A 14,206-nucleotide genomic window follows, 5' to 3' on the forward strand; every position below is an offset into this window, starting at 1 on the left:
TCGCATTGGTCGCAGTTCCGCCGATTCTAAGAAATCTAAGCGAGGAATCCTTGGAAAGAAAAAAGAAAAAGGAAAAGACCTCGCGTTCAAACTCGTGTTTCGTGCAGAAACGGTCGAATCACCGATTCCCAAGAACCTTTCCTCTTCCCTCCCCCAAGAACCAACTCGCAGTTTATCGACGGACGCGCGATTCGTTTGCATCTCGGGATCTCGCAGAGAAAATTGCGCGACGCTAATTATCGAACGGCGCTCGTAACGGCGGAGCGGGGAGCGTCGAACGGCGCCAGACAATTAGCTCGGTGGATTCCGCGAAGAAGTTGGCCAGAACACGACACGACGACGAGGAGGAGGAGGAGGAGGAGGAGGAGGAAGGCGAAAGCACGGCCGAGTTAACTTTAATTGCCCGGTTGGCTACATAATAAATGACATTGCAGACGGCCAAGCGGAGGAAAAATTGTTTCGTCCTCCGCCTCCAACACCCGCCATTCCCTCCTGTTCCTCCGCCCTCGCTGGGACCATTTCTGGCCCATATTGATGACCGTGCAATCTTATTTTCAACGGCGCATTCGTCTTTCTACGACGACGCGTCACTTTAAGCGCGCTCCTTTCGCCGACGATTTATTGTTATACCTGGGATTAAATCCTCGCCACGATCGAAAGGATGAAATCACCTCCCAATTCTATTTTCTTCTTTTATTCTGTTACGTATATGTATGTATAAATTTCGATCACGAAGTATTCGCGAGAGTTTGAAAAAGGATATTGTAAATTTGTTCTAGTTTGTTCTCCTTCGAGCTTAACTCGACAATTCCTTCGGATGCCAATAAATCGTCGGTGCATTTAGCTATTTTGTTAACGCGGTCAAAAGTGTGAATTACTTGCTCCGCTTCTTTTATCTACATTCTTTTTCGGATTTTTATTTTTCTGGCACGATCTGGAAATTTAAGTTCCGTTTGAGATATCACTTTTATCGTAATTTATCCAATTAAAGGGTAGAGTTTCTAATTCCGTGAATGAAGAAATGTTTTCACGCGAGATGCGAGGAGATATCTCGCGCAAGGTGCGAACGATTCATTGGTTAAACGTACGTGTTTTATTTTATGAGAATCGTGACGAGAAAGTGACAAGAAATGGGGAGGACGTGTGCAGCAGCGTTTCATCGGATCCCCGATGGCGTCACTTTGACGACATGACGAGAGCCAACTTCCGGGGGTCGTCGGAATCGACTTTCCTTCCCGCGGCTTTTTCTTCGCTTTTCCGCTTTAAGAACGCGCTCTGGATGCCGAACAAGCGCCGCTTAAAGTACTTTCATAGCGGGACGACTAATTAGAGCGATTTAGCGTCCGTCGTCGACGTTTATTTGGAATGCAAATGCAGACTTTTCCCAACCCTTTTCCACTCTTCACCTCTCTCTCTCTCCTTCTCTCGCTCGTTGCTCTTTCCTCCAACCGACCCTTCTCCCTTTTCTCTCCATCCTTCCATTCTCTCTTTCTCCCTTTCTATTCTCTATATTCGTTCTGCCTATTGTTTCCCGTTCTCCACCGTTCTCCACCGTTGCATCCTGTCCTCCATTCGTCCGTTCTTCTCGTTACCCCTTTCTTACACCCTCGTATAATTTCTCGCTTGATGCATTATTTTTGAATTTTTCGAGAGCACCTTGCGTGGAGCACCCTCTTAACCCTAAAACGCACGATTTTCGGGATTGGCTTGGTTTCTTCGTCGTTATAATATTTTTTAAAAATGTGAAATAATAGTAACGTTAATTCAAATCTAATCGTATGAATCTGATCAAAATATCTATTTCCGTCTCCATCTCTTGGCGACTCTGATAATTCATAATTTCCATTTTCTTCAACTATTATCGAAAGAAGAAACATGAAGAATTTCTTTGAAACAGAAAAAAAAAATAGGAGAACTGTAAATAATAAAATGTGAAATAATAGTAACGTTAATCCAAATCTAATCGCCTCGTATGGATTTAATCAAAGTATCTATTTCCATCTCTTGGCTGACTCTGATAATTCATAATTTCCATTTTCTTCAATTATTATTGAAAGAAGAAACGCTAAGAAATTTCTTCGAAGAATTTCTTTGAAACAGAAAAAGAAAAATAGGAGAACTGTAAATAATAAAATGTGAAATAATAGTAACGTTAATCCAAATCTAATCGCCTCGTATGGATTTAATCAAAGTATTTATTTCCATCTCCATCTCGGCGACTCTGATAATCTAATCCATAATTTCCATTTTCTTCAACTATTATCGAAAGAAGAAACGCTAAGAAATTTCTTCGAAGAATTTCTTTGGAACAGAAAAAGAAAAATAGGAGAACTCAATGAATATTAGGTAAAAGACTTTAAAAGATCGACGATATCGAATGTCACCGAACGATCCATCCTACGATAAATCCTATTTCCTCACTCCCCTTTCCTTCAACCGAGATGAAACCGAGAAGAAAGAAGAAGCGAAACAACACAAACGATCGAGGCAAAGTGGTGGAAGAAGAAACGAACGGTGGCGAATCGTTTTCTCCTCCGTTGCGGCTGGTGTTTTCCAACGCGTGGGTCGGTTCTCTCGACCGCGAAGAGGCAGAGCGACTTAAGCGAAGAGGGTGGTGGTGGGACGGTTGAATGGGGGGGTAATCGAATGAATGGAAAGCGTGGCTGGCTGGCTGCTTTCGTCAGGCCGGCCTGAAAGGGATATTAGGTGTTGTTTAAGGGTTATTGTCGCGGCTCTTTTGTCCCCTCTATCCGCGAGACGGAGTCTGCAAAGGGGTGCACACCGCCGTCGAATGTAATTTATCGGAGCGGAAAAAGGGCGCGTTATCTCGACGACCGTCGCCAACGGCTCTTTCATCGGCAACCGGAGAATCCACGAGGCGGCCGCCTTTTCACCCGCTGATTTTTTTTTTTTTTTTTTTAGAATTATACGTAGAGGTTATTGCGAAACGAGGATAATGGAAAAGGATTCTTAGGATTCAAATCTGAAAAATTGTAAATAAGTTTTTAAAGCACATGAATATTGAATAGAGATAAGTAATGCAAGAGTGATGCAAGTATTGTAGAGTGGAATAGAGTCATTCGTTGGAATGCACGTTTCTTGCATTTTGACAGAATTATGTATTTATTTGTTTCACTGCGTCTTGATTTTTGCAATTAGAGAATTTGTAAGTAATTTTATAAAATTCGCGAAATTCAATAACGAAATAATTTGAGAAGTTTGTCGGATAAGTGTGAAGAAATTCGTATCATCGTGATTTTTATTAAAGTTCGAGTTGTCGCGAGGTAATCGAGATATAATTCTGACGTGCAATATACGAATATTTGGAAAAAAAATGGAAAAAAAATTTAATTTCCCGTAGCTTCTCTCGATTAACTATTTATTAACTTGTTGCTTGTCGTTTGAGACTCGTTTAAACAGGAATTCAATTTACCCGAATTACTTCAATCAAAACTCCGGAGATTTTCTAACTACTTTATTACCGGTTGACAAAGAGGAAGTTGGAAAATCTAATTGTTCCGACCGTCCCCTCAACTCGATGCTTTTTTCTTTCTTTTATCAATTATTATCTTAATTATTTTATCTTAACGGGGAAAAAAAAGAGAGAGATTAAAAATTTAACGCGACATTGAAAAAATACGAGTAATAATTAAACGGATTTTATAAGTACATCTGATTCTGGTTTCACTTTCAATTGAAAAAAATAAGAATGTCGTTATATTCCTTTTTTGCATCCACTTTACAATATACTTTAAAATATACCGTTAAAAAATTTAATTTTTTCTTTCCCAACATGTTTATCGTTAAACGAAATCCTTTCGTCCATTAGTGTCTTTATCGCGAAGCAATCAGCACTCTCTCGGCAACGAAATACGAGAGCGGAGGCCCCGTCTTACAATTTATAACGAATTTTAATAGCAACTATTACTCACGACTGACCCACCGAACGAGTGAGCACGAAACCGTAAACGTTATTTTCATGACCATAAACCTCTTCGTTCCTGACAATTACGCTTGCAACCCTCGAACTACGTTTCTCGTTCACTATTTTCGGTGCCGGCGATACGTGGAAACCCCGTTCAACCTCGATCAAATTTCTTTTTATCCAATGAATATTTTAACATCCGTGTATAATAAATGTTTTCCCGCGAGATTATTCACGAGAATTAAAATCAATCAATTTTTTTCTTTTTTTCGAGACAAGATTATTAAAAGAAACGATCAATCTCGCTTTCACGTAACTCGTGCATATCTTTTTTTTTTTAAAACGCGTCTGTGATGAAATTTTTTTGGATTGATCATAAGTTTTATTTGTGTAAAATGTAAAAATAATCGCCGAGGATCGTGTAAAATGAATCAACATTGATGCATATTTTTATATCGAAGTTTATCTAAGTAGAATATTAGCTTAACCTTAATATATTGTTACATTAACTTGAAAATTATTTCTATCGATTGTTTGATTATTTTCTGAGAGTTGTTTTCTCGACAACTTCCAGTGGCCAGTGTCTGTCCTCGCAATCAGTGGTGAAAAATAATTTATCATCCCCGAGAACTTCTTTTAGACTTCTCTTCTCGAGCTTCCCTTCCCCGTGATGAGATTGGAACTTAGAAAAATTTCTACATCCAATGGGTAGCAGAGTAGAGAAGTGAATTCCAGAGGGGATTTCGGATAGAATTCTTCGGACAACGAGAAAACATTAAGAAACGAAAAAGAAATTCAACGGCAAAAAATTTAGAGGAGAAGAAGTCGAAATGTCAAAAGATAAATGAAATTAGAATTACAAGGATAACAAACGCGATATGGAAAAAAGTAATGCGAAAGCTTGATCATTTTAACATGCTCCCTTTCTCCTCCTTTTCTTTCCAACGATGCAACCTCAATTCCATTCTCTCTTTTCAAATCTCGTCTTTTTCCTCTCTGTCTCCCTTCCTCGATAAATTTATTCACTCAACTTGCAAGGAACACTGGCGAACGTGCAGAGAGAGAGATTCCGCCGCTATTAAAGACAAATTTTTCTTCGAGTTTACAAGGAGAGGGAGGAGGAAGAAAACGAGAGAAGCAAAAGTTATCACGCGTATTATACACTTAAAAGTTTAACGTCCTGGTAAAATCATAGCGACGCCAACCGTTTCGTTTAAACTTTCCGCGCGAGAAGAAATTGCGTTAAAGTTTGGACTTTAAGCCTGCCAAACTGCATCCCCCTCTCTCTTCCTTCTTGAAATATTATCATCGCAATTTGCCAAACGTTTGACAATTTTTTTCTCGTCTTTTGTCTTTTAAAATTTTTACGTTTCGTGAAAGGGATGAAGAGAGAACGGTTTGGTTTCCCTTTCGCAGAAAATATGCGTGTTCCAAAAGACGCTGGAGGATCTTTCGTCGCGGATGGCCGGCGCCGAGGCGATCCAAGGCGGGTGGCAGAATCCAAGCGACGCGAACGAGGCGACGGAATTGCTGAAGCAATTGGAGAAATTCGGCGAACGGCTGTTGCCCATCCAGAGGAGCATCGAGTACGCGAACGATCAAGCGAGCGTCTTCGCCTCGAGCAGCGTCATCGTTTCTCATGCTTTGCTGGCGAAACTCGAAGATCTCAACACCAGGTACGCTCAAGCGTTGAATGCTTGGAACGCCTCTTCCCGTTTCAAATTTATCTCGCTAATAAGACTAACTGTCTCCAACTTAAAGAGAAATTTTGCTCTTTTCCCTGGATCTTATTATATATATGCATATAATTTAAAGGAACTCGGCAAATATATTATTCACTTGTTTAACAAAAACATGGTCTATTGATTATAATTTTAGATCAATCTTCGTGAAGTAAAATTTAAATAGTTGCAGTATGTTGACTGTATAAAGATAGCATAATAAATTGTCTTTTAATTGAACGAACGAATTAATGAAATAATAACTGTCTCTAAATTTTTAGTTAAAATTCTAAAATTTAGTTATGGGACGATAAGATCCTATAGAATTTTAGAATATATATATATATATATATATATATATATATATGTATAATGTATGTATATTTTAAACGTTAATATACTTCTTGGAGTAAGTAATATCAGTTTTGAAAGGCTTTCGAAAGAGTCATTAGAAGTTGGGAGGAAATTACTCGTTTAAATTAAGAGAAACGAAAATAGCGAGATATCGCCATGTGTTTAAACGCAGATACAAATAAATGTGATATCGATTATATACGTGGAACTCGTGCTAAATGGTTCGGTATTTATTGCGACCATAATGTGTTCACCGTGTACAATGTGTTTTACATTATTTTAATAACCTCGGCTTCATCCGCCGAATAACAGAGAGAATTTATGTAATATTCCCCAGATGCACGAAATTATAAACGTTACGCAATTCTAATTCAAGCTTTTAAACAACAATGTTATACTCGCCTCTAAACTCTAAACGAACTCCATTTATATATCCTTCTTTTCGCGTAACACGCGATTCAGTTGTGCTTATAACTGCACTTGTCTAACGTAACGTTTCACGATACGAATCTTGCATTGAAAAATTTTCAAAAATGCACAACTTCACCTTTTCAAACAAAGCTATCGATATCATTTTTCCTTTCTCGACGCATTTCGAAGAGAAATGTGTGGAAAAACAATATTGTGCGCAAATTTATATAATATAAATGGAAGCCACACTCCCTTATTACACATTGATATTCCTCTTTGCAATCATTAAAAGTTAAAAATTTCAAATTGATATCTACTATATCGTTAGAAAGAAAAAAGTATTATAATGCTCGTTTTTTTCTTTTTAAAGTTTCGCAATGATCCTTAAAAAGAAAAGAAAAAAAGGATTCACGAGAGCGAGGGATTACTCGTTGCTTATTTTTTCATCCATCGCTCGAAGGAAGCTAAGTTTTTCGCGTGTTTTCGCAGGTGGAAGGTGCTGCAAGTGGCGGTTGACGAGCGTTACAAGTTGCTAAGCGGATTTGGAAAGGATGGCAGCACTCCGGGTAGCCAGGCTTTCCTCGCGAGCAGCGTGGAACCACCATGGGAGAGAGCCCTCACACCCGCCAAAGTGCCTTACTATATCAAGTAATCGATCTTCCTTGCACCAATACCTGGCCGATTTAATTTATCGAGGGAGGGAGCCACGGGATCGGGAGGGGGTGGAAAGGGGCGAGATCTTAAACGCAAACAAACGAATAATTGATGAGACAATTGTGATTCGGAGGGGAGGAAGAAGTTGGCCGGAATCTCGTCTCGGAGATTTGACGAATATTTAGTCGGTGCTTGCGAATGGATGAAACGATAGAAATTCTAATTTAGAATCGACTAGATTTTAGGAAAGCTTAACTCTCGATCGACCTGATTTGAATATTGATCGAATATTGCGATTGGTTGAGATGTTTTAATCTTTCGAATCGCGTTTATATTGATTGCGGATTATTAAAAGTTACAATTGCAATTTCAATAGAAAATATTATAATTTAATATGGATTGTAGAGAAATTAACAGATTTTTTTTTTCTAAAAGTAATTTAAAACTCTCGATGTAAAATATTAACTGCCGGTGAAATGTTAAAACTCGGGCTGGGAGGGATTAAACTTTAGCTTCCATACTTTTCCATAACTGTCATGAGCAGCGAGACAGGTGCGGGAAGAGCAGCGCGGATCGCCATCTTGCGGGTCTCTCTCAATCGAGAGTTAAAGCCGATTTTGGTTCGCCCCTATATCCGGATCATCGCTGAAGGCCATAGAATCCGATGAATTCGCGAATTCGTCGAACCGTGGATAAATTCTTAAAACCTAGGCTTGCCTCTCTCGAGAATCCTCCCCAAGAATCGCGGATTTAATAAAGATTAAACAAAGTTCTCTCTTCGAGAAACTTTGCCAACTTGCCCCTTTCTCGTGTGATCCGTGGCTGTTGCGTGAAAATTTTCATTGAATCTCTTAATCTCTTGGATCTGGGTTTGTCTAATCCCACGTGGTGGACGATTTTGCAGCCATCAGTCGGAGACCACCCATTGGGATCATCCGAAAATGATAGAGCTGATGTCCTCGCTGGCGGATCTGAACGAAGTACGATTTTCAGCGTACAGGACCGCCATGAAACTGCGCACCGTTCAGAAACGATTGTGCCGTGAGTATTATATTTAATTAATTTGTTTATCGTGTGTGTCTTAATCGTCGTTAATTTTCTCGATTAATCACGTGTCCATGCAACGATGACGCATGGCCATCGTCGTCGTTGTTGATGGATTTGATCTTTTGCATGATTCCGTTTTGCTCGGCGAATTCATTCTTTGAAATATAAAATAATATATTTGCAACCTCCGATATGTTACGATCTATTCATCTTTTATTTATTTTTTACTTTTTGTTTGCAGTGGACATGTTGAGCCTTTCCACCGCATTAGAGCAGTTCGATTCGCACGGGCTCCGGGCGCAAAACGACAAACTGATCGACATTCCCGACATGGTGACAGTCTTGACGTCCCTGTACGAAGTGATAACGGCGGACAACCCGACGCAAGTGTCTGTCCCCTTGTGCATCGATTTGGCCATCAATTGGCTCCTCAACGTGTACGATAGGTGAGCACGATTGTTCGCAATTAGATAAATCATAATGTTGCTTTAATATCCGTTTGACGAAATATCGATCGAAATCGTTGATTAGTAAATTATCGTTGTCGTATTTCAGTCAACGGACCGGTCAGATTCGCGTGCTTTCCTTCAAAGTTGGTTTGGTCCTGTTGTGCAAGGGTCATTTGGAAGAAAAATATCGATGTGAGTATTATTCCATTCTCTTGTAATATCTCTTTTGGAAAAGCGTGTGTAAAGCGTGCGTGTAACGGAAATTCCAGATCTATTCCGGCTGATCGCTGATCCAAACAGATTGGTGGATCAACGAAAGCTCGGTTTATTGTTGCACGACTGCATCCAAGTGCCGAGGCAGTTGGGAGAAGTGGCGGCGTTTGGCGGGTCGAACATCGAGCCGAGCGTTCGCAGCTGTTTCGAGAAGGCTGGAAAAGACAAAAATGAAATAGAAGCGGTTCACTTTTTGAGCTGGTTGCAACAAGAGCCCCAGAGTATGGTCTGGCTGCCTGTGCTTCATAGACTCTCCGCCGCGGAGAGCGCAAAGCATCAAGCGAAATGTAACATATGCAAGGAGTATCCCATTATTGGATTCAGGTATTTATTTATTTATTGTGCTTTTGCATTCTACTCTCGTCGAACGATCAAACAGATTTAAAGAAACAATTACGAGTTAAATTTTCAATATTTCACAACTCTACAAATTTTGTGCAGGTATCGTTGCTTGAAATGCTTCAATTTCGACATGTGCCAGAACTGTTTCTTCTCAGGCAGGAAAGCGAAGAACCACAAGTTGACTCATCCGATGCAAGAATATTGCACCGCGGTAAAACTTTACGCTTCGTTTATACGTTATATTATACGTCCTCTCTTTATACGTCCCCTTCCGCGATACGAAACAATAACGCTCGTTTATTTCGTAGACCACATCTGGCGAGGACGTGCGCGACTTTACGAGGGCGCTTCGGAATAAATTCAAGTCGAAGAGATACTTCAAGAAGCATCCAAGGGTCGGTTATCTGCCGGTGCAGACCGTTTTGGAGGGAGACGCGTTGGAAAGCCCTGCGCCGTCGCCGCAGCACAGCTCCCTCAGCCAGGACATGCACTCCCGGCTGGAGATGTACGCATCCCGGTTGGCGGAGGTCGAGCTGTCGCGCACAAGGAGCAACTCGACGCCGGACAGCGATGACGAGCATCAGCTGATCGCCCATTATTGCCAGAGCTTGAACGGCGGCGACAACGTGAACGTGCCGAGAAGCCCGGTGCAGGTGATGGCCGCGATCGATGCCGAGCAAAGAGAGGAGCTCGAAGCGATGATACGCGAGCTGGAGGAAGAGAACGCGACACTCCAAGCGGAATACGAACGATTGCGCTCGAAACAGACGCCGGGCTCGACGCCGGAAGACGGGCATGGCAACCGACAGCCTGACTGCGACATGATCGCCGAGGCGAAATTGTTGAGACAGCACAAGGGTAGATTAGAGGCGCGCATGCAAATACTGGAGGATCATAATCGTCAACTGGAGGCTCAATTGCAGAGACTCAGACAACTTTTGGACGAGGTGCGTTTAAGTTGCAAAGTTGACTTTGATAGTTGTCTCTGATAGTAGTCGTGTAACGTGAAATTTATATCATGATAGGTTTATAGATAGGGTAAAAGCTTCTTTAAAGCTCTCTTTAAAGCTCTCTTTAGTTAGGAAGTATTCTTAAATTTCAACGTATTTTATTACACAGAGTTTGCAGCATTATAAATGATTGATTATTTTTCTTCCATTTGTTCTTTTGCAGCCAAATGCTTCCTCGCCATCGAAGACGGGCACGTTACAAACGCGAAGCGTTACAGCATCTCAATTGGCAACTGATTCGCCTGCTAAAATGAACGGACATTATCACGATTCCCCAGGTAAAATAAAAAACAATATTATTGTGTTATTATTATTAATTACTTTATTACTCGTAGAAGTGGTGAAATCAGCATCATCATTTACGCAAATAACTTATTTAAATCTGTAATTTTTTGCAGTTTGTTATTTAATTTAAAAATATTCTTTACTCGTAAATTAAATCTTTTCGTATTCCATAAATGGAGTTTAAATGATTCACAATGCTGGCGCATACGCCTCGGAGTCATATTCATTATTCAAAATAAGTGGGCGCAGGGTATTTCTGACGCTATTAAAATACTAACTGCATATTAATGAGCGTTTCACAAAGTGCCAAAGAGATTAGCATAAAGCTTATTGGTATGGGTATATGAACGTAGGTGGTGGAGGTTCGAACGAGGGAAGAGTGAGCAGTTTAGAGAGGCCACCACCGCCACCGCATTCTCACAGTGTTGCCCACAACGTGGGCAATCTCTTGCACATGGCAGGTTCGTTCTATTCTTCGTGTGTCAATCACAGTATGATTATTTTTTATATGTAGCGTAATCAAAAATTACAAAAAAAAAAAATCTGCTATGTCGAACGTTTCTTATGCACGATCTCATTTCTGCTTAACAATAACCATGCTTTCCTGTTTTTCACGCCACAGAATGGATGTAAGGTGAGACTATCAATGCTTCTTTTCCCGCTCATTCTTTTTTATACGCATTGTCCCTTGAAATACATCTAATCTTATTCGATGGAAAATCGTTTGTGGCTTAATATTAATGTACATTCGCTAATATGATGAAATTTAATATCTGATTGTATTTAAATGTATAGGGTGAAAAAAAAATATAATAAGAAGTTAAACGTTTGATATCAATAGAGATATATAATTTCACATCTTCAAAAATGATAGAAATATTCGATTCATCTTCTCAACATTCCACCCTATACATTATCCCTATTTATATTTTATCTTTTTTATCTGCTCTTTTTTGTCGCTTCTCCATGTCTACGATCACAAACTCAAATATCTATCCGCCAGGCAATGTTTCCATCAATCATCAATGTATTTGTACCTGCATGTGATGGATCGATACGTATAAATGTTTAAATATGAATTGATAATGTTTTTATGAAGGAAAGGTGATGTTCAATATTATAAATATCAAAAAAGAGGAATAGAAATTCAATTCAGAACAAAAAACTAAATTGAAATATTCTCTTTTAGGAGACTTAGGGAAAGCAGTGGGTGAACTGGTGACGGTGATGACCAGTGAGGACTTGTCGAAAACGAACGGACAAAGGGCACCACCACCGGCTTTCAAATAACGATTATTATCACTATTCTAATCGAGGATTTTGCCTTGCGTTTCAACGATATCGATGAGAACGAACGACAAGGGAAAAAAAGAGAGACCGACTCGATTGGTCACGCACATATACATAATACACGCACGCGAGATCCACGAACTTTTAAATGTTTTAAATCAATGACCAATGCATGGCTCTGAACGCATATCAAAAAGGGGGAAAATAAAATATCATGCAAAAATGCAGGGTCAGGGTTAGCTGCCATAGTGGTTTTGGGTATTTTATAAGTTTTGATATATACAATTGTATAGCTAAATTATATTGACTAAAATGATTATGGTTTGGCTTTGGCGGCGCCCTGAGTAACTTTATTACATATTTGACACGTCATATCATTGAGAAGGAATAATCGTATCAGAAAATAAAGGGCAAGAGGAGAAAAAGTTGTTATATATGCTTACTTAGTTGAAGTAAAAACAGAAAAATTATTATGGAAGTGATGAAATAAAGATGATGGTGAAATGTAACGATTATAAGAAAATTAAACGAACGGAAATATCATTAACAATGCATGCAAAAGCAATGTATTAAATCACGTACTCTATTCTAGATCGTAGATTACATTTACATACCCATTCTGTTCACTGCCACGGGCTCTTCCTTGACATTAAATAACATACACGTTGTACATGTTATGCGATTTTAGATGACACGTTAAAAAAAAAAAAAAGAAAAAGAAGCGAAGAGAGAAATTAAGAAAGAAGGAAGAGAGCAGAGGGTATGATAATACCTGGTATCTTCCCGTACTTCTGCAAATACGGAACTTTACATCGATACACGATGATACACCGTTACGTTACACGATACACACACGTACATGCATATCATACATATACATATACATATATAAATAAATGAATGAAATATATATATGCATATGCATATATATATCTATATATATATATATACATGAAACAACACACGTTACAAACACGTACACGCTGAGGACTTTTTGTAATCAATAATAAAGGCGAAGCAATGTGCATTATGACTTTCAAATTTATTTTTTATCCGGTTACGATCGTTTTTTCATATTTTTTAATGAATTTTAGATGGCAATGTCTCTTATTTAAGCCTGCCGGATGTTACTTATATTTAAGAGTATATCGATAAGCATCTAATTTACAAACTGTAGGCTGTATTCTGATATGTAATAAAGTTGTCTAGAAAATAATCCTCTCGTTTTCTATTATTCTAAAAAATCGCTTTTGCGTCCAAATATAAATGTTTTTTTAATCGTGAATAGAAGTTTCTCGTTGAAAATTAATAAATGTAAATAAAATAGAACGAGATAAAAGAAATTAAAAAATAAACGAAGACGATAAATTTCAAACATTTTGATAACCAAACTCGAAAACTTGAAATAAGGAAAATTAATTATTGGCAGATTGATCGATGAATACTCGAGATACCGAATTTCTTTGCCGACAGACCATCCGGATCGCAAGGACGTTACCTTGACTGGTTTCCATTCGATCCGGTTTTAATCATCCTTCGAAGGAAACCGTAAGTGAATCGACAAGAAAGAAAGGATCGAATGGTCAGACATGATTGCACTCGATATGCGTGACGCTGCGGTAAAGTAAAATCGAAAGATGATGCTGAAAAATAATGGAAAAAATATATAATATATCGTATCTTATCGCCCACGGATCTACAGAAAAAAAATAAATATCTATATCTCTGTTGAATCATTATTTTAATAAAAATACAATGCTCGATATACTCGTAAACTAAAAAGAAAAATAAAAAAAAAATTCTCTTGAATCGAATTCCAGTAGTATCATCAAGATTTTCCACGTAGATTGCATCGTTCCAATATTTATGCTTATTCGACAAATACCCGAAGTCTAACGAAATACGTATCGTGTTAAAAAAAGAATCAAATCGTCGAAAGGAAGAAATATAATTCTGTGTGGATATTTATTTCATCTGCCTCTGTCCCTCTCGACGTTCGAAAAAGAAAAAGATGATTTTCGAAAAGAAAAAGAAAAATGAATAAAGATTAAAGGATCTGCGTGATCTTTTTAAAAAAATACCTTTGAAAAAAAATTACACGTAATCGTAATATTTGTTTTCTCGGATAAAGGCGAGAAACTAATAGAAATAAAATAGCGGTTTCGTCGGGAAAATTGCACGGTGAGCCGCGCAAAGTTACGCTCGTCAAATTAACGAGTACATATTCCTGAAACACGCGAGGGGAGGTCTTTGCACTTAACACTGGTTCGCGTGCGGCTAACGTGTGCACGCAACGCGTGTTGTTGGCGCACACACGCACTTACACACGAGCCAAGATGCACTCTCAGGTAATGGCATAGATGGCCTCGACCTTGGTGCATCGCTCGACTGCACTGTGTATCGTCCCACGCAGTGGCGTAACATCCAGGTGAGACTCGAATCTTT

The 14,206-nt window shown here is 39.0% G+C and overlaps 1 protein-coding gene across 11 annotated transcripts in view; it reads left to right on the forward strand.

Annotated features, from left to right (window-relative positions):
* Positions 1-12,977, forward strand: part of LOC413968 (dystrophin, isoforms A/C/F/G/H) — a 413,776-nt gene extending 400,799 nt beyond the window's left edge. For 8 of the 11 annotated variants that reach the window (XM_026446488.1, XM_026446494.1, XM_026446504.1 and 5 more), the window contains 11 exons: positions 5,342-5,601; positions 6,901-7,059; positions 7,970-8,106; positions 8,354-8,558; positions 8,644-8,753; positions 8,831-9,158; positions 9,276-9,387; positions 9,485-10,123; positions 10,350-10,464; positions 10,825-10,932; positions 11,661-12,977. In XM_026446488.1, the coding sequence (XP_026302273.1) occupies positions 5,342-5,601; positions 6,901-7,059; positions 7,970-8,106; positions 8,354-8,558; positions 8,644-8,753; positions 8,831-9,158; positions 9,276-9,387; positions 9,485-10,123; positions 10,350-10,464; positions 10,825-10,932; positions 11,661-11,761 (2,274 nt within the window). In that variant the 3' untranslated portion in view covers positions 11,762-12,977. Of the gene's footprint in view, positions 1-5,341; positions 5,602-6,900; positions 7,060-7,969; positions 8,107-8,353; positions 8,559-8,643; positions 8,754-8,830; positions 9,159-9,275; positions 9,388-9,484; positions 10,124-10,349; positions 10,465-10,824; positions 10,933-11,093; positions 11,106-11,660 lie in introns of all 11 variants that reach the window. The other 3 variants (XM_026446499.1, XM_026446492.1, XM_026446500.1) reach the window with 3 other exon arrangements.
* The last annotated feature ends 1,229 nt before the right edge of the window (positions 12,978-14,206 follow it).

Source organism: Apis mellifera, linkage group LG1, assembly GCF_003254395.2.
Source record: "Apis mellifera strain DH4 linkage group LG1, Amel_HAv3.1, whole genome shotgun sequence".
NCBI lineage: Eukaryota > Metazoa > Arthropoda > Insecta > Hymenoptera > Apidae > Apis > Apis mellifera.